A 15,253-nucleotide genomic window follows, 5' to 3' on the forward strand; every position below is an offset into this window, starting at 1 on the left:
TGTTCCAGTCCATACATTGACCAAGTGCCCTGAAATGTTGAGGGACTGAGGGTCTATTACAGATCAAATTAGCCTCATTGACCAAATTGCAGATGAAGTCACAAAAGAGGAACCTTGTTGTTTTCTCTGCCTAAATGTGTCTGTAGGAGAGGTACTGCAGCTGTCATTTGGAAGCTAATAGGCCACACACAGAACTCCACAGGAAGCCTCCTCACTTCCCCTGCTGACTGAAACATGTTCTCTTTACACCAACCCAGAGAAAAAAATGAATAAGTCTTTGTCATCTCCGCATTGTTTTATTTTGCTCTGCATGTTGCCTTATTTTGTTCATTCCTAGTGTTCTTATGATGGGACTCCTACCTGATCTGAGGTGAGAACGGAGACTTCACACACATTACCTGCTGTGCTATTCATGAATTTTGAGGTATGATGGCTCTGGAATATCTCAGGGTTTCAATTAGACTGCTGGCAAAACTGTTCTCTGAATGTAGCACTAAACAATGAAGCCCTTTCTGCTTAATTTCATCAATAGCTGCAGCTGTGTAGTAATGCGTGCATGAGGGGGTCATGTAATTCTTGGTTTCCTGGGCGGCTTTCCAAAAAGCTACAGATGCTGAGTAGTCAGTGAGTCTGAAACTGGAGACAGAGATCACAATCTTTCTCTGTCACCGTTGTGCCCTTGAGCAAGACACTTAACCTGAAGTTATTCTAGGGCAACTGTAGTGACAATCATCCTACATCAGGAGTGTCCAGTTCTGCTCCTGGAGGGCCAATGTCCTGCAGAGTTTATTTCCTTGCCCCAACACACTTACCAGGATGTTTCTTACTTTGTAGTCTTTGTTTGGACCATCCCTACTCTTGAACTAAACTATAAAGAGGAAATTGATTTATTGGTACATGTGTTACTGCACCAAAAAATGATGTTGATGCAAAAACACGTACTACAGTACTTGTGTAAATCATATTAACCAGATTTTAAGCCACACAAGAGCAATATGGAAATGTCACCCAGTGCATGCAAAACCTATCTAGCTGGCTATGAATTTCTTAGGTTGCTGCATTGGCAATAAAGTTTGTTTTAGATCAGTGGTTCTCAACATTTTTGACTTCAAAGCCTCCCATTGTCAACAACATTATTCAAAAGCCCTTAAACAACTTTTCCAGTTGATTATGATTTACTAATTTCTACCTGAAAAAATATTTTAGTGTGGCATGCATATACATAAAACTGTATATCAATTATGAAAATGCTCATGTAGATTTTAATTTACGGTACATGACTTTTCCAGCTGTTGAAATTAGGCTGATATTTAAATCTCTTATTTTTGATTTGATTTTGCAACACCATGTGTTAAAGGAAAAATAAACTTGTGAATAGTGAATTAAAATGAAATGTATTGATATTTTTAATTTTTTTATTTTAGTGTTTGTGTTATCTTGCTTTTAGTCATTTTAAGTCATCTTGAGTGTGCCTTGGCCCTTGTTTGAGAACCATTGTTTTACATCACAAATATCCATGTCAGGGCTTCTCAGTCAGTAATGTCACATTTATGAGATTGTGATAGAAAAGCTAATGCAGAATTAGATTAATTTTTTTATATTTTAAAATGGGCATAAAAAGATGTGCAGTTCATTATATTTTGAAATATTTAACTTCTTTTAACATCTCCTGGCCAATTTCAAGCAAATAATTTAGCTCCTTGGGGTTCAGCTGACAAAAAGCTCTATGTTTTTGTCATTGTTTCTTCTCCTTGCAAAATAAAACCACTTCGGATGGTGATGCTAGATGACTAATAATGGCACTTTAGTCTCATTTAAGCTGGTGGCTAGATTTGTGAGTACTTAAACACTTTGTGTCACTGAGTGAGAGAAGGCTGTTAGTGCTGAGTGCTGGAGTGAGGCTGGGCAGAGGGCCATACTTAGAGATCAGAGAACTAGGGAAGTGCAAAATCAGCCAGTAGATCTTGTGCCATTTCCTTAGCCATGCATTATTTACAACAGCAATAGTCAGTAACATGAAAAATGAAGCTTGTGTATATGTGCTTTTGGCAGGAAGGCTTTGAAAGCTGTTGTCTAGCTGTGTTTCTTTGTGTAGTATCCTTAACATTTTGCTTTTTGCTAATGCAATAATTTGCTTGCTGGTGTTTCTCTACTACTGTGCTATACACGATCAATAACCGCAAGCAAGTTTGGACCATGCATGTTAATGTTTATTTCACACTTGCAAAGCTACACAGTAACCTAACATAGAAAACAGATATACAAGTGAACCAAGAATGCAAAGTTGTACATAATAAATCACAGTTTCAAGACACATAGCAGCATTTTTGCATCTCGTTCATAATGGCAGAATGGGTTTTATGAACAACACAGTAACATAATTGACACAAAAGAGTTATGAAAAGCACAAAACGGTACATTAATGCCTATAAATGAAATGGTCATCTTAGGTGTTTAGGTACTAACAGTCTATTTTTAGGAGATTATACATGAAAGTATACTTTTAGGATACAAAAGTACTGACAGGACATGAGAATATTGTTGAAAAGTAAGTGATAAAGTGCATTGAAATCTATGACAGGGCAGTAAAATACTTAATTCAGTATGAATGAAGCACGTCAATAGACATTTCCTTCTTAACCGTCACTCGGTCTAACTAGCCAGAGAAGTGCTGTTATGTATCTGTACCTCCGATTGTGTAATTTTCTCGTATTAATATCAGCAGATTGAAGAATTAGCAAACAAAGAGATGCAATAAACACTGTGAGACATGTCAAAGCAGAGTCCCTTACACACAAGCTCATTCTAGGTGAAGATAAAAAAAATAAATTTGTCCACCCATGGCATGCCTAAATATTTCTATAAATATGTTGATATATATCTCATAATAATAAGGGATAAGTCGGGAGATTTATGACAGGGAAACTGGCATTCTGTCCTGGAAAGAACCCCGGGTAAAGATGAATAGGCCTGTGATTTATTTAGCATACTGATATAAAGGTCTTGGCACAGAATGGTGCTGGCCGTTGCATGCCTCTAGATGAATGTCCATGCTCCAGCAGTTTTTTATCAGGAAAGAGAGGGCTGGCATGCGTAACATTTCAGTCTTACCTCTCTGAGAGAATCTATGCTAGTATGGGATGTGTGGCGGAGCCTCATGGTTAAAGGCAGAGCTCTCCATGAACTTTGTGCCATTGAAAGAATATAGCATTTGATACACTGGACAATGATGTACATTCCCATCTTTAAATACCCACTACTCTTACAAATAAAAAAACACAGTAGTGAAAAATGCTGACAGTTATTCACATACAGGATCAGGCATGCGTGTGGTCATTTTGGTCATTTTTTTTAATAATTAAAACAGAATAAATAAATAAACGAAAATTAAATCTCTAACGGATTTGTCATCCCTAGTTCATTCCCGTCACTTAAACTCCACATATAAATCTTTTTATAAAATGTACATAGTGGTTATGTTGCAAATATTTCTGTGCATAATTTTCAAATGCAAGATCAACCAGGAGTAATATAAGGTTAAAATGCAGCATAGCCATGTTTTCAAAGACCATCTTTGAATAACAAAAAAAGTCCTCTTGTCCTTTGTGTCATCCTCAGACGAGTTCTTGCCACAACAGCAGTGTTTCTCATTTACATAATGCAAGCCATTACTGTTCTTTTTAACATATGGGAGTTTTTTTCACTGAGCATGCTAACCTACTGCATGCATTTTTGCTATTTAATCAGATCTTATTTTGTTGTTACAGTCCTTGTTTCTTTTTATCTTTTGTGGCATTATTGTTAAGAGGGAGATCTTATTTTAATTACATCATGGGTGAGGTTGTTATTTTGTTTGCAGTAGTGCTGTAGATGGGTTGCTCGTTATTACTATGCCTCCTATCCGGTTACTGAGGATAGAGCAGAAAAAAGAGCATATGAATCATAACAGCAACACTGAATATGGAAATACATACAACTTATCAAATATAGTACAGTATACAGTATATTATCAACTATAGTATGTGATCCACTACATCATTTTGGCCAAGAAGCTAACTGGTCTCTTAGTGAATTTCTGACATAATTACGTTTCTTAAAGATAGAATCATTTAAATGGTGGCTGTCAAAATTTGTTTTTAAGAAAATCTTCCTAAAAGTATTTTCAGACTTTCTTTCTTTTTTTTTTTGACAATAAAGGCGTTAATGTTATTCTTTTAAACTTCTTATTCATCAAAAAAAAAAATTCAAAGTATCACAGTTTTTAGGAACAATTAAATAGAACTTTTTTCAATGTTGATAAAAAGAAATGTCTTTTGAGAAGCAAATCCGCTTGTTAAATTACAGCAGCAAGTCACACCACATTAAAGAGCATCAAAACAATATTTATTATTTGAATTTCATGATAAAGTTGGCATAATTTGAAAGCTAAGTCTTTATTTGATCAAACACTCAAAATACAAGTGTTTTGCTCATAATTGCATCTAAAAAAAAAAAACTACTCGTGATTAATTTTGACTTCAAATAATAAAGCGTGTCACATCTATATTGTTTAATAGTGGCTAGATGATGCTTGTAATGCAACATACCTGCAACAACCACATAGATTATGATGCTAAGGAGGCCCACGATGATGGCCACACAGCTAAGCAGGCGAGCCAAGCGTCCCAAGCGTCTTGCCCCATCCATGTCCCCCTGCTGTAGACTGTTTCTTGACTGTAAAAAAAAAGAGAGTGTCACAATTCTTATTACAGATGTGATCTGTTATACTAGGCAGTGTGTTCTTTTTCATTTAATCCTTTGGTTGAAATTCAGCATGCTATAGGAAGCAAAGGGTCAGAAGTGACTCTGTGAATTGTTCAAGTGATTTGGATACAGGATGAGGTGAACTGATAAGCGTGTTTCCTTATGAGTGCAGCCCTATGCCACAGCCACCCATTAGACGGTCAGTGTACCCTAGGGAGAGGCTCTCCAGTATACTGCATTAAAGTAATCAATACTAAGCAATAGATTGTGCAGGAAAAAGCCTCTGACACAGTGGCCAACCAATCTCCCGACACTCAAATGCTAATTCCATTCTCCATCTTGTCGGCGTGGTTTTTCGTCTTGCGATGTGACGTAATCTCATTATCATAAAAGAAAGTCCGGAGTCTAGGGAGTGATGCCGCTGTCCAAGGTGCTGAATTGACTTTGATCAGCTTCCCGAAGCCCTAAGTAGAACTTAAGTAGTAAGATGTACTTAATCTGTACGGCACGATTCCCAAAAGCATTTCTATCTAAGTAGGGTGTACTGTAGAGAGTACGAGCCTCAGAACTAGAGCAATTTAAGCCCCTCCCCCCAAGTTTATCAAAGACGAAGTAAAATTATATTAATGCAATTTTTTTAAAGTGGATCTGATTCCCATTTTCCACAAATTTATATGATTCTTCATGTTAGCAACATATTTTGGTTAAAATTTCTCAGTGGTCATGTAAAATGACACCCTTTTTACCTTGTTTACCTTGTTCACAGCGAGCCATTTCGGTGGATGTCCCTTTAAATAATAAGTTACTGCTCACCACCATCTTCTGTGAATCTGATGTCGAAAGAAAATTAAGACTCTTAAATCCAACTACAAAACACCTGTATATGAATGGATTTTTGTCATTTGTAGGGTGGATGTGTCCACACGACACATTTATATGCAAACACCATGTAAAAGTGAATTTTGTGTCCGATCTCCCCTTCAGTGTTTGACTTTGTTGAATAAACATGTGCACCACACGTTTCAAAATCAAACCACAGCACTGATTTTATCTGATAAAGTAGGATTCATGAGATGAGCTGATTTGTATACGCCCATTACTGTGGATAGCACTGCTATTATAGTTTTTATTAATATTTTTAATTGGTTTTTATTTTTAGATTTTCTTTGCAATTTTAGTTTAGTTACAATTTTAGTAATTTTAGTTACAGTAATTATTAAAAAAGTGTTTTTGTCATTTTGTATTTGTTTTTTTTATGTGTATATGGTTTTTATTAATTTTAAATTTAGTTTTTGTTATTTTAGCACATCAAGGTATAGTAAATGAAATGATGTGTTGCCTTCTCGTCTAGCTGAAATAATATATATATATATATATATATATATATTAAATTAACTAATTCCAGACAGTAATTCCAACTGTAGCTGATGCATGATATAATCTATTTTTATCTATAATAAGATGTGACCATTTTTTAATAGTCACACACATTTATGTCCATATTTTCACACTAGTTTTGTGATGCCACCTTAGTTCAGCACCTTTAGACTTGACAGCTCCTGTAATGATGTGCTACTACATGTATAGCAATTACATGTGGTATGGCCAAAAGAAAAAGGAATTTACTCAAAAATTAAAATTTCTGTTATCATTTAATCACCCTCATGTTGTTTCAGACCAGTATGACTGACTTTCTTCTGTGTAACAAGAATTTATTTTCTGTCCATATAATGGAAGTCAGTAGTCTCAAGTGTTATGTGTTTCCCAACATACTTCAAATTGCTGTATTTTCTTATATGTTACACAGTAGAAAGAAATGCTTGGATCAACAAGAGGGTGAGTAAATGACAGAGTTTTCCTTTTTGGGTGCACAATCCATTTATGATGAAAAATTTAAAAGACTCCAAGCTTTCTGTCATAACACTTTATGTAGATAGTGCTTGGGGGGAAAAAATAATATAAACAAAGTACTGGCAATAGGAAAAAAAGCAAAACATAATGTGGACCAGAAATCCTTAAAGTTACATAATGTTAAACGAACAGTACTAAACAAACACAGTGGGAAGCCGCCTTCTCATTCATCACATTCATCCATGATGAATGTACACCAAAGTCTGAAAGGCCGACTGTGGAACCATTATTCTCTTAATCATGTCTTCAGCGTTCACTTAGAGCATTAGGTAGGACAATAGCAGATAGAATTACAGCTCTATCAAACTGGTTTTGTTGGGAGAAACTGAAGAGCTTCCCCCATCACATACACCGAATCGTCCCTCACCCACAGCTTCCTCAATATCACACTGCAGTTTACCTGTTGCCTTTAGAGCCACAGTATTCAGTCCTGCTCATACCGTTTACAGAATCTGAATGTTTATCTTTTTCGAAACAATATTGAGAAAGTTTATCAAAAAATAGCTTTTTATAATTAGACATAACAGGAAATATTTAAAATAAATATATATGTACAGTACTACTCAATAGGTAGGTTGTGAAGGTTTTTTTTTTTTTTTTTTTTTTTTTTTTTGAGAACAAGCATCTTTTATGCTCTATAAGGCTCATTTATCTGATGAAAAACACTAATATTGTGAAATAGTACAATTTATTCCTGTGATAGTAAACCTGAATTTTCAGCAGCCATTACTCCAGTCTTCTGTGTCACATGATCCTTCAGAAATCATTCTAATACACAGATTTTATGCGTAAGTAATGTTAATAATTATTATTATTAGTGAAAACAGTTGCTTAATATTTCTGTGGATTATCTGATGAATAGAAAGTTCAAAGGAAAAGCATTTATTTGAAATAGAAATTTATAACATGTTTTGCTGTAGTTTTTTTTAAGTTAAATACATCCCTCCTAAATAAAAGCATAAAATGTATTGACCCCAAACTTTTGACAAGTAGTAAATACACACACAGAAATTATTGCCTTTTAATATTTCCTCTTTGAGCATCAAGGACAGGTTGAACGACTTCTCAGTCATGCAATAACGACATTAAGATCCTTGTCTTGTGGAATATACTTTAGTATCTGTTTTGGGTATGTAGAAAATCATATGGCACTTTAAGGCAGGACCTGTACTCTTCCCTCTGTGCTAGCCTGCCCATCGTCTTTCAGTTCAAATACTGCAGACTGGCTCTGACACCCTAGCAGGGGTATAATATGTGGCTGGAGCAGCACAACGTTATTGATTCCTAAGTCTAATCACTGCAAAAATCCGTATCAGCGCTTTCTATCAGAAAGAGTCTTTTGAAGATACCGTGTAGTAAAATGCCATCTGCCCTTCTTGCATTTCAATCTCTTTCATTTAGCATGATGACAGTGCAGTATGTGTCGTGATGCAGCCGCGCAAATGGCTTCTGGCTCTTTGTGTTTTGAGATGCATTTTGCCTGACTGCGGTTTGGAGAATGCTCAGAAACGCCAGTGGATTTTAATGGGCTGTGTGCGGCTTTTCCGAGTAGAGAAGGGGTGTGTGCCGTGACACGGCAAATGGATAACACTGATTCCCCAGGAGCTTTGGCCTGTAATATATTTCTTTTGAACTGAAAAGTCTTTGGCAATTCTTCTGGGCAGATTCGATGATCCCCTTTTCTCCTCACTTTCCCTTTCATTGTATGTCACATAAACACACAAGAACGTTCCCCTCCCCCTCTCAACATCTCCTGCTGCAGCCTGGGAGTGAACAGGAGCTCTTGGCTTTCCCTCACGAGCTTGAGACATTAATTATAAACAGCTATGCCAGCGGCTGGGGAGGAATGACTGTAGAAAACCTGCACAATGGTGCACAGCGAACACCAGTTTTGTTTTAAGTCCAAAATAAAATAATTTTCAACACAGACGCAATATTGTAATATTTTTGTTTTAATTTGACTAGACATAGTAATTAACCACATTCAAGTTTAATAAATATTTGTTATTGTTATTACAACTATAATTATTAATGGGCACTTTCTTTTAAATTTAGATTACCTTTGGCAATAACTAATGCTCTCTTAAAGGAATAGTCCACCCAAAAATGAAAAGTCTGTCATAATTTACTCACCCATAAGTTGTTCCAAAACTGTATGAGTTTATTTCTACTGTTGAATATGATATTTTGAAGAATGTTGGTAACCAAACAGCTGCTGGTAGCCATTGACTTCCATAGCATGGTAAATAAATACTATTGAAGTCAGTGGCTACCAGCAAACATTTGGTTACATTCTTCAAAATATCTTCATTTTTTATTTATGGATAAACTTTCACTTTGAAGTTAATATTTAAAATTACTAATAATTTAATATCACGGTTTCATTCTTTATCGCATTTTGCACATTTCACACATCTTTTTTATATAATCTACATTGCACATTAAATTGTTGTGATCTCTAAATTCGCTTGTAGCATTTAGAACGATTTGTTTGAGTTTCTGGTGGTTTTTTTTTTTTTTTTTTTTTTTTAGCAAAATGCTGACCTATAGTGTACAGTCATAAAAAATAAAGGTTTCATCAAGAGGTTTTCACTATAGAAGAATTATTTTTGGCTCCCCAAAGAACTTTGTTTTGTAAACCGTTCTTAATGTGAAGAACATTTTTTACTACAATGAACCTTGTGTGCAATGCATTGGCATGGATATACAGTAGAACCAAATAATGAATATTTAGAATTTATTGTGGAATTTTTCAATCTGCCATTTATCGGTTAATCTGAATTAACATTAAAAAAAATAATTATGCACTTACTACTATCTGCCATTTTGTTAATATCTTTGATTGTCTCATTTTTTTCAGTGTTTATTTAGATTTATTTGTCTCCAGTTCTTCTATTTAGCCTGTAGAAAGCAAGCTTCTGTTGTCAATGCATGAGCTGGTACACGTGAAACACGATCTCACCGGCTGTTTGCTTTCATAATGTAATGTTTCACTCAGCATTGTGAGAACATGATGACACCATATTACAGTATGGGGCTTGTTTGAGAAACAAGCAACAAGCTGCTTAATGCATCAATATTTTCCATAGCTATTCTATATGAGCTTTTTGTAAAGCTGGAGAAGCAGAAAATGACAGCCCATTGAAGTCTCAAATTCCTGTTATAGTGTAATGGACAGAGAAACAAAACCATTCAGCATCTCTGCTTGCCATATTTCACCAGCAGAAGCTGCAGCGTATGCAGTAACTGCTTTACTGGTCCTCCCACTGCACTGAGATTGGCCAATAAAATCCACCCCACCTCCCCATGCCAAGCCAAGTGACTCCTTTCAGCTTGCATGAGCTTCAGCTTACCACAACATCTTATTTGCCACTGTACTGCCTCTGTAAGCTCATTGATTTCAGAGTTCCTGATGCATGCCTACAGTACAAAACCTTGCTAGAATGTCGTCGGTTACAATTGCTTTCTAGATCTCAGCTGAGAAGAACTGTTTTCATGTCTGTGGTTATGGGAGCATGCATCTGGAATCATCCTAATGGGAATTTTCATATAGCCTTCCAACACAAAAACTAAATCTTTCTGTAGCATCCCAGTTTTTCCTTTTTTGTGTGTGTGTTATTGTTGTTGTTGTTGTTGTTTTTTAGACTTCCTCTTGTGACCAGTGGAGGCCACTAAAGTTGCATCGCAAATGATGCACTATGCACTATGCATTTATACACTATGTATTTATGCACTAGGTACTCAACTGTGTGGTGTATGAATTTTATAAGGTTATTTTGTCATTCATGATCAGATTCTGATAGCCCCTCCCCCTCTGCAGTGTAATTAAAGCTGCGATAGTTGAGTGCATGAAATGTCCAACATTCCACACTTCATTTTTTCAATTAATAAAGTGCATCATCTGGTTATTTAAAGTGAACTTTTTCTTTGTCATTGTCAGTGTGAATGGCATAGAATAAGTACACAATTTTGATTTTTTTCATCTTTGTGCTCTTATTTTGAAAGTGTTTTAATACCCTTTGGTTTCATGATTTTATTTTTTCGTCTTGAGGGATGTTGAAATTGAGCACCTTATTCAGAGAAGAACAAATAATGACTTTGCAATATCGAATATTGGTGAAGCCACATTAATGAAAATGTGCGGTGCCTTTTTCAAATTCAGATGACTGTGTTGTCTATTTTTGTGCTCATCTCAGAAATCCTTAGTTAATAGTACACTCTAAAAATCGGTAAAAATTAATCGCAATTTATCGCATCCAAAATAAAAGTTTTTGTTTACATAATATGTCTACTGTGTATATTTATTATGTATATATGAATAGACACATATGCATGTATATATTTAAGAAAAATGTTATGTTTATACATTTAAAATATTTCTATATAATATAAATTATATTAATATAAATATATACATGGAAATATTTTCTAAATATATATTGTATGTGTGTGTATTTATATATACATAATAAATATATACAATATACACATATGTAAACGAAAACTTATATTTTGGATGCGATTAATCCTTTGACAGCACTAATTTTTACCAGTATTTTACACTGCATTGGGTTGTGTTTCATAGTTAACAGGAATGTCTATAAAATTATTGGATAATGTCCTGTGTAATGAGTTGCCAGTGCTTTTTCTGTTATTTTATGGATTTATTTTTTTAAAGTGTAGCATTAATGTAAAATACTATATCAGAAATATTTTTTATATTTAATTGCATACTTTCCACTTTTGAAATGTCCATGTTAATGTTTTAAACTTACCAAACAAGATATATAATAACATGCCTCTGTGTCTCACTCACTTTTCTAAGTGGCTTGTTGTTGTTTTGTAGCTGTTTTAGATTTACATAAGGCTTATAATCAAAAAAGAATGAAAATTCTGGATTTTATACAGCATATTTGCAATATGCAACAGTGTTACATCTAAAAATTGTCTTTAGAATTAGTTTAAATGCAGTTCTAGTTTAAGCCTTACCCACATAAGAGTTATGATCCAAATTCTAACAGAAATCCAGTACACATTCCGTTTGGATTATTTTATTTTTGACTGACCAAAAGGGTTAAGCATTCTGACCCAAAATGATGCAGAGGGGTCCTTACAGCAGGTTAGAAGGCTAAATTGATCTGTCTTGCCCTCTGTTGAATTGTCAGGTAGCTATGGTTTCCGCTGTCACTCTGTTGGCATGGATAAAAGGGTTATTTGTATTTGTGTGGACCAACGAGGCTGGGAGACACTATTTGCATGAGTGTGTTCAGAAGTACAGGTGTTTGCTGTAGAATATTAGTAGCTTTCAATGCAACCTCAAAAACTTGAGGAGCGTCTAGGACTCTTAATTATTCAGTCTGTCTTAACACAAAGGCTCTGTGAAGGGCGTCGAGTGGGATGGCTTTTGATAGGGGCACAGCAGGGATCATTCTGTAATCTGTACTGTAAATCTATATAGGATTTTGATCTTTACAAGAAACCGGAGCGCATTTGTATGGCGCCTTTCCTCTGACTAATTTGTGTTTCTCCAATAGTGCATGTCCCACTGAAACACTCAGAAAGTTGTAATGAGCACCGAGCACACAATGGTTCAAAATTCACTTAAGGCTGAATTTGACTGCGTCTTATTAAATTTACTGAAATGATGTGTTTAAAAGCTGCTCTTCTGTGACTGCGCTGGAAAGTCTCATTTGTATCCTGCTGAGGTTATGCGCCGCTGAGTCGCGGTTCTTTCAGTATGAAAAAGTGAACAAAAGCACTCATTTCTGATTGAAAAACAGTGCATACTGTTATCTGCTAACAAGGGTATCTTTTTGAGAGGGACAAAAAAAGAAATGCCGCCCTACATATATAATATGCAGGATCGTGCTAAATAGTTTCTTTCTAGACATATCATGAATGCTATGTCTTGTACATCTTTATTAAATACAGATAAATTGTACCACACCCAACATATGTGCACTCTTACTCTCTGAACTTCTAGGTTATGTGGATAGAAAGAAAGATGTTATTTTTAAGAACACATTGCACCATATTTATGCTTTCTAATTGACTGTTTTGCTTCACATTCCCTAGAGTTTGTGCTGTGTAGGTGCTTGATGCACGGTGGAGGTAGTCTGCACCAATTTTCTGGCGAATAGCTCCCCAGCACGCAGTCAGGTCCATTTACCGCGAGCATATACAGGGCTGTAAATCAAACCTGCCAGTGGATCTGTGCTCTGCTCTCCCAATGCAGCTCCTGTGCTTTTGCATATGTTTTGCAACAGTATGGCAAGTCATTTTAGCAATTATGCTCAGTAGTATTAATTTAAAACTAAACTAGTACTATTAAAAATGTATCTAATTTATTACATTTTTTAAATGCCAGTAAGTAATCCAACTATTAGTGACTAGTATCATATACAGTATTAATATAGTGACTACAGTTTTCACTTTACTGAACTTATTCAATACATACTAGTACATACTAGTAAGTATCCCGATCGTAACAAATAACTTGTTCCACTGTTATTGGTAAAGAAGGCAGTGAATTCTATGGTGGTCTGTGATTCAGATATCACTTATTAACATTTTTAACATTACTATTAACATTTCTATTTCTTCAACTATCCCAGTATCTATTTCAGTTTTGCTAATGTTTATTAGTACCTAGATAGTATTTTTAAGACATGTAGCTCCCTAGCTATGATTGCCTTTTACCATATATAAATTACTAGTTTTAATCGTTAAATAAAAAATAAAAGAAAAACCCAAAGTAGTAAGAGTTAAATAAATACTAGTAACAAATAGAATACACACTAGTCTCTAATAAAGTACTATTAGTTTGTACTAAGAAAACGGGGGGAAATTTAGTAACTATTTGCACAAGTAGTTAAATTAGTACTGAATAAGTGACTAACAGATGCAGGCACAATTTACTGTTACCAGTAAATTTGAGATAATCTTATAGTGACTACAGACTTCCTAGTTAATTCAACTTTAAAGTAGGCTAGCCTACTAGTAACAGCAGTTTTAAGGAATAGCTTACCTGTAAGCGGCTTGCCATACAACATACAGTATAGACACTGTTTACTGACATGAAAGAAGTTTGTGTTGTTTGTTCAAGTATTTTCAACACAATTTCATGTCGTATAGAAATATTTACCATACAACGTGGGACTGCTGATTTAGGAAACAACACCCAGACTTGAATTATTTCAATTATAACTTCTTGACACTCACCATAATTGAATAGACCAATGCAACGATGCTTAGTGGCCACACGGGACAAAAGCAGGATAAAATGACCAGTATGAGATAGTCTTTGGGTTTCTGCTGCTCTTGGGCGGCATTACCGATCGATGAAGTGCGGCTCAGGCTCACTCTGGACGAGGAGAGAGGAGCCACCCCGAGCTGCCCCGCTGATCCGGATCTCAGCGGCAGACTGTGGCCGTTCTGATCCCCGTCGAGAGCCTTGTCACCCCCGACATTGACCGTGAAGGAGCTGGAGGTCTTCACCCCGGTGGGCTCGGTGGTCACGAGGAGTTTCTCGGTCTCGGCTGGTTGCGTTCCGCCGCTCTCCCCCAGATTCGATTTCGCAAACTCCGTATCTGTGTTTATTGCCATTGTGGAAATCCAAAGTTAATGTTTCTGAAACAAAAAGAAAAAAAAAACTCCTTTTGGCGAATGTGAAATATTATCAAAGTTGTCAGGCGACGCTAATTTCCCATTGTTTACGGTTTTTTAACTTAAAATAACGCGTTTGATTGTATTCATAAGGTTAATGTGACTTTTAACGTCGAATGACTATGTCCAGATTTTTTTTTTTTTTTGACGCAATTTTTTTCTACTAATTAAAACAAGTCAAAGAGGCGTTGTGACTTTATCCTCCCATGTCATCCTCTCTGTGTGATCGTGTTTAATGGATTCAGTTCCGCTCAGTTCAATCCAGATCGGAAGACAATCTCCTCTGCCCACACACTCAACTAAACCACAGAGACGCGACTCATCTGGACTTCAGCATTTCCTCAGCAGCCTTACCCAAACGTCTTAAAAGGCGTAGAAAAAAAAACAGTTTTCCCGTGTAAAAAGGAAAAAAGCAGGTGCCTTTGTGATATTGCAGCAGAAGAGCAGGTTAAAGTAGTTGCACAGCAGCAGTAAGTGTACTGATGTTCCTCTCTCACCTCCTTTGCATCAATGATGGAGGTGCGCTGGTCCTGCAGGACTTTCTATGTAATACTCCCAATGTTCTTCCCCTGGGGATGCTGCAATAGCTCCCGGTGTGTTTGCGAGCCTTTTAAAATATTTTATACTATAAACAAGCATTACTTATGCTATTCTCTTATTATTTGGTTACTTATACAATTAGTCAAAGATTAAAGTGTTTAGAAGGAGGATACAACGAAAGAGAAAGTAGCCCATTTATTTTGCTGAATAAAAGTAGGATGTTTGGAAAAGTTACATGAGACTTGAACACCTGTTATTGTATCTTTTTATCAGTGATCTCTCATTAATCAATCTAGTGGATGGTGTTTAAATGATCTATGTATCTGTGTCCCCACTCAGTGACAAACATGGTTACATGAGGACACCGTAGATATGGTGGGAAATGGCAGACAAA

At 35.8% G+C, this 15,253-nt stretch overlaps 1 protein-coding gene across 2 annotated transcripts; it reads right to left on the reverse strand.

The window, feature by feature from the left end:
• Nucleotides 1–1,778: 1,778 nt before the first annotated feature.
• On the reverse strand, nt 1,779–14,834 carry trarg1a (trafficking regulator of GLUT4 (SLC2A4) 1a). Of its 2 annotated transcripts, XM_042739553.1 has the most exons (4): nt 14,674–14,824; nt 13,876–14,283; nt 4,587–4,713; nt 1,779–3,908 (listed from the first exon to the last, which is right to left on the reverse strand). In XM_042739553.1, exons 2-4 carry the CDS (start codon nt 14,257–14,259, stop codon nt 3,898–3,900), a joined length of 522 nt encoding a protein of 173 aa, XP_042595487.1. In that variant the 5' UTR covers nt 14,260–14,283; nt 14,674–14,824; the 3' UTR covers nt 1,779–3,897. The 2 variants fall into 2 exon arrangements, with proteins under 2 accessions (XP_042595487.1, XP_018933055.1); XM_019077510.2 differs by having other exon boundaries at nt 1,780–3,908; nt 13,876–14,834.
• Nucleotides 14,835–15,253: the final 419 nt, after the last annotated feature.

The sequence above is a fragment of the Cyprinus carpio genome, chromosome B15 (assembly GCF_018340385.1).
Source record: "Cyprinus carpio isolate SPL01 chromosome B15, ASM1834038v1, whole genome shotgun sequence".
Lineage (NCBI taxonomy): Eukaryota > Metazoa > Chordata > Actinopteri > Cypriniformes > Cyprinidae > Cyprinus > Cyprinus carpio.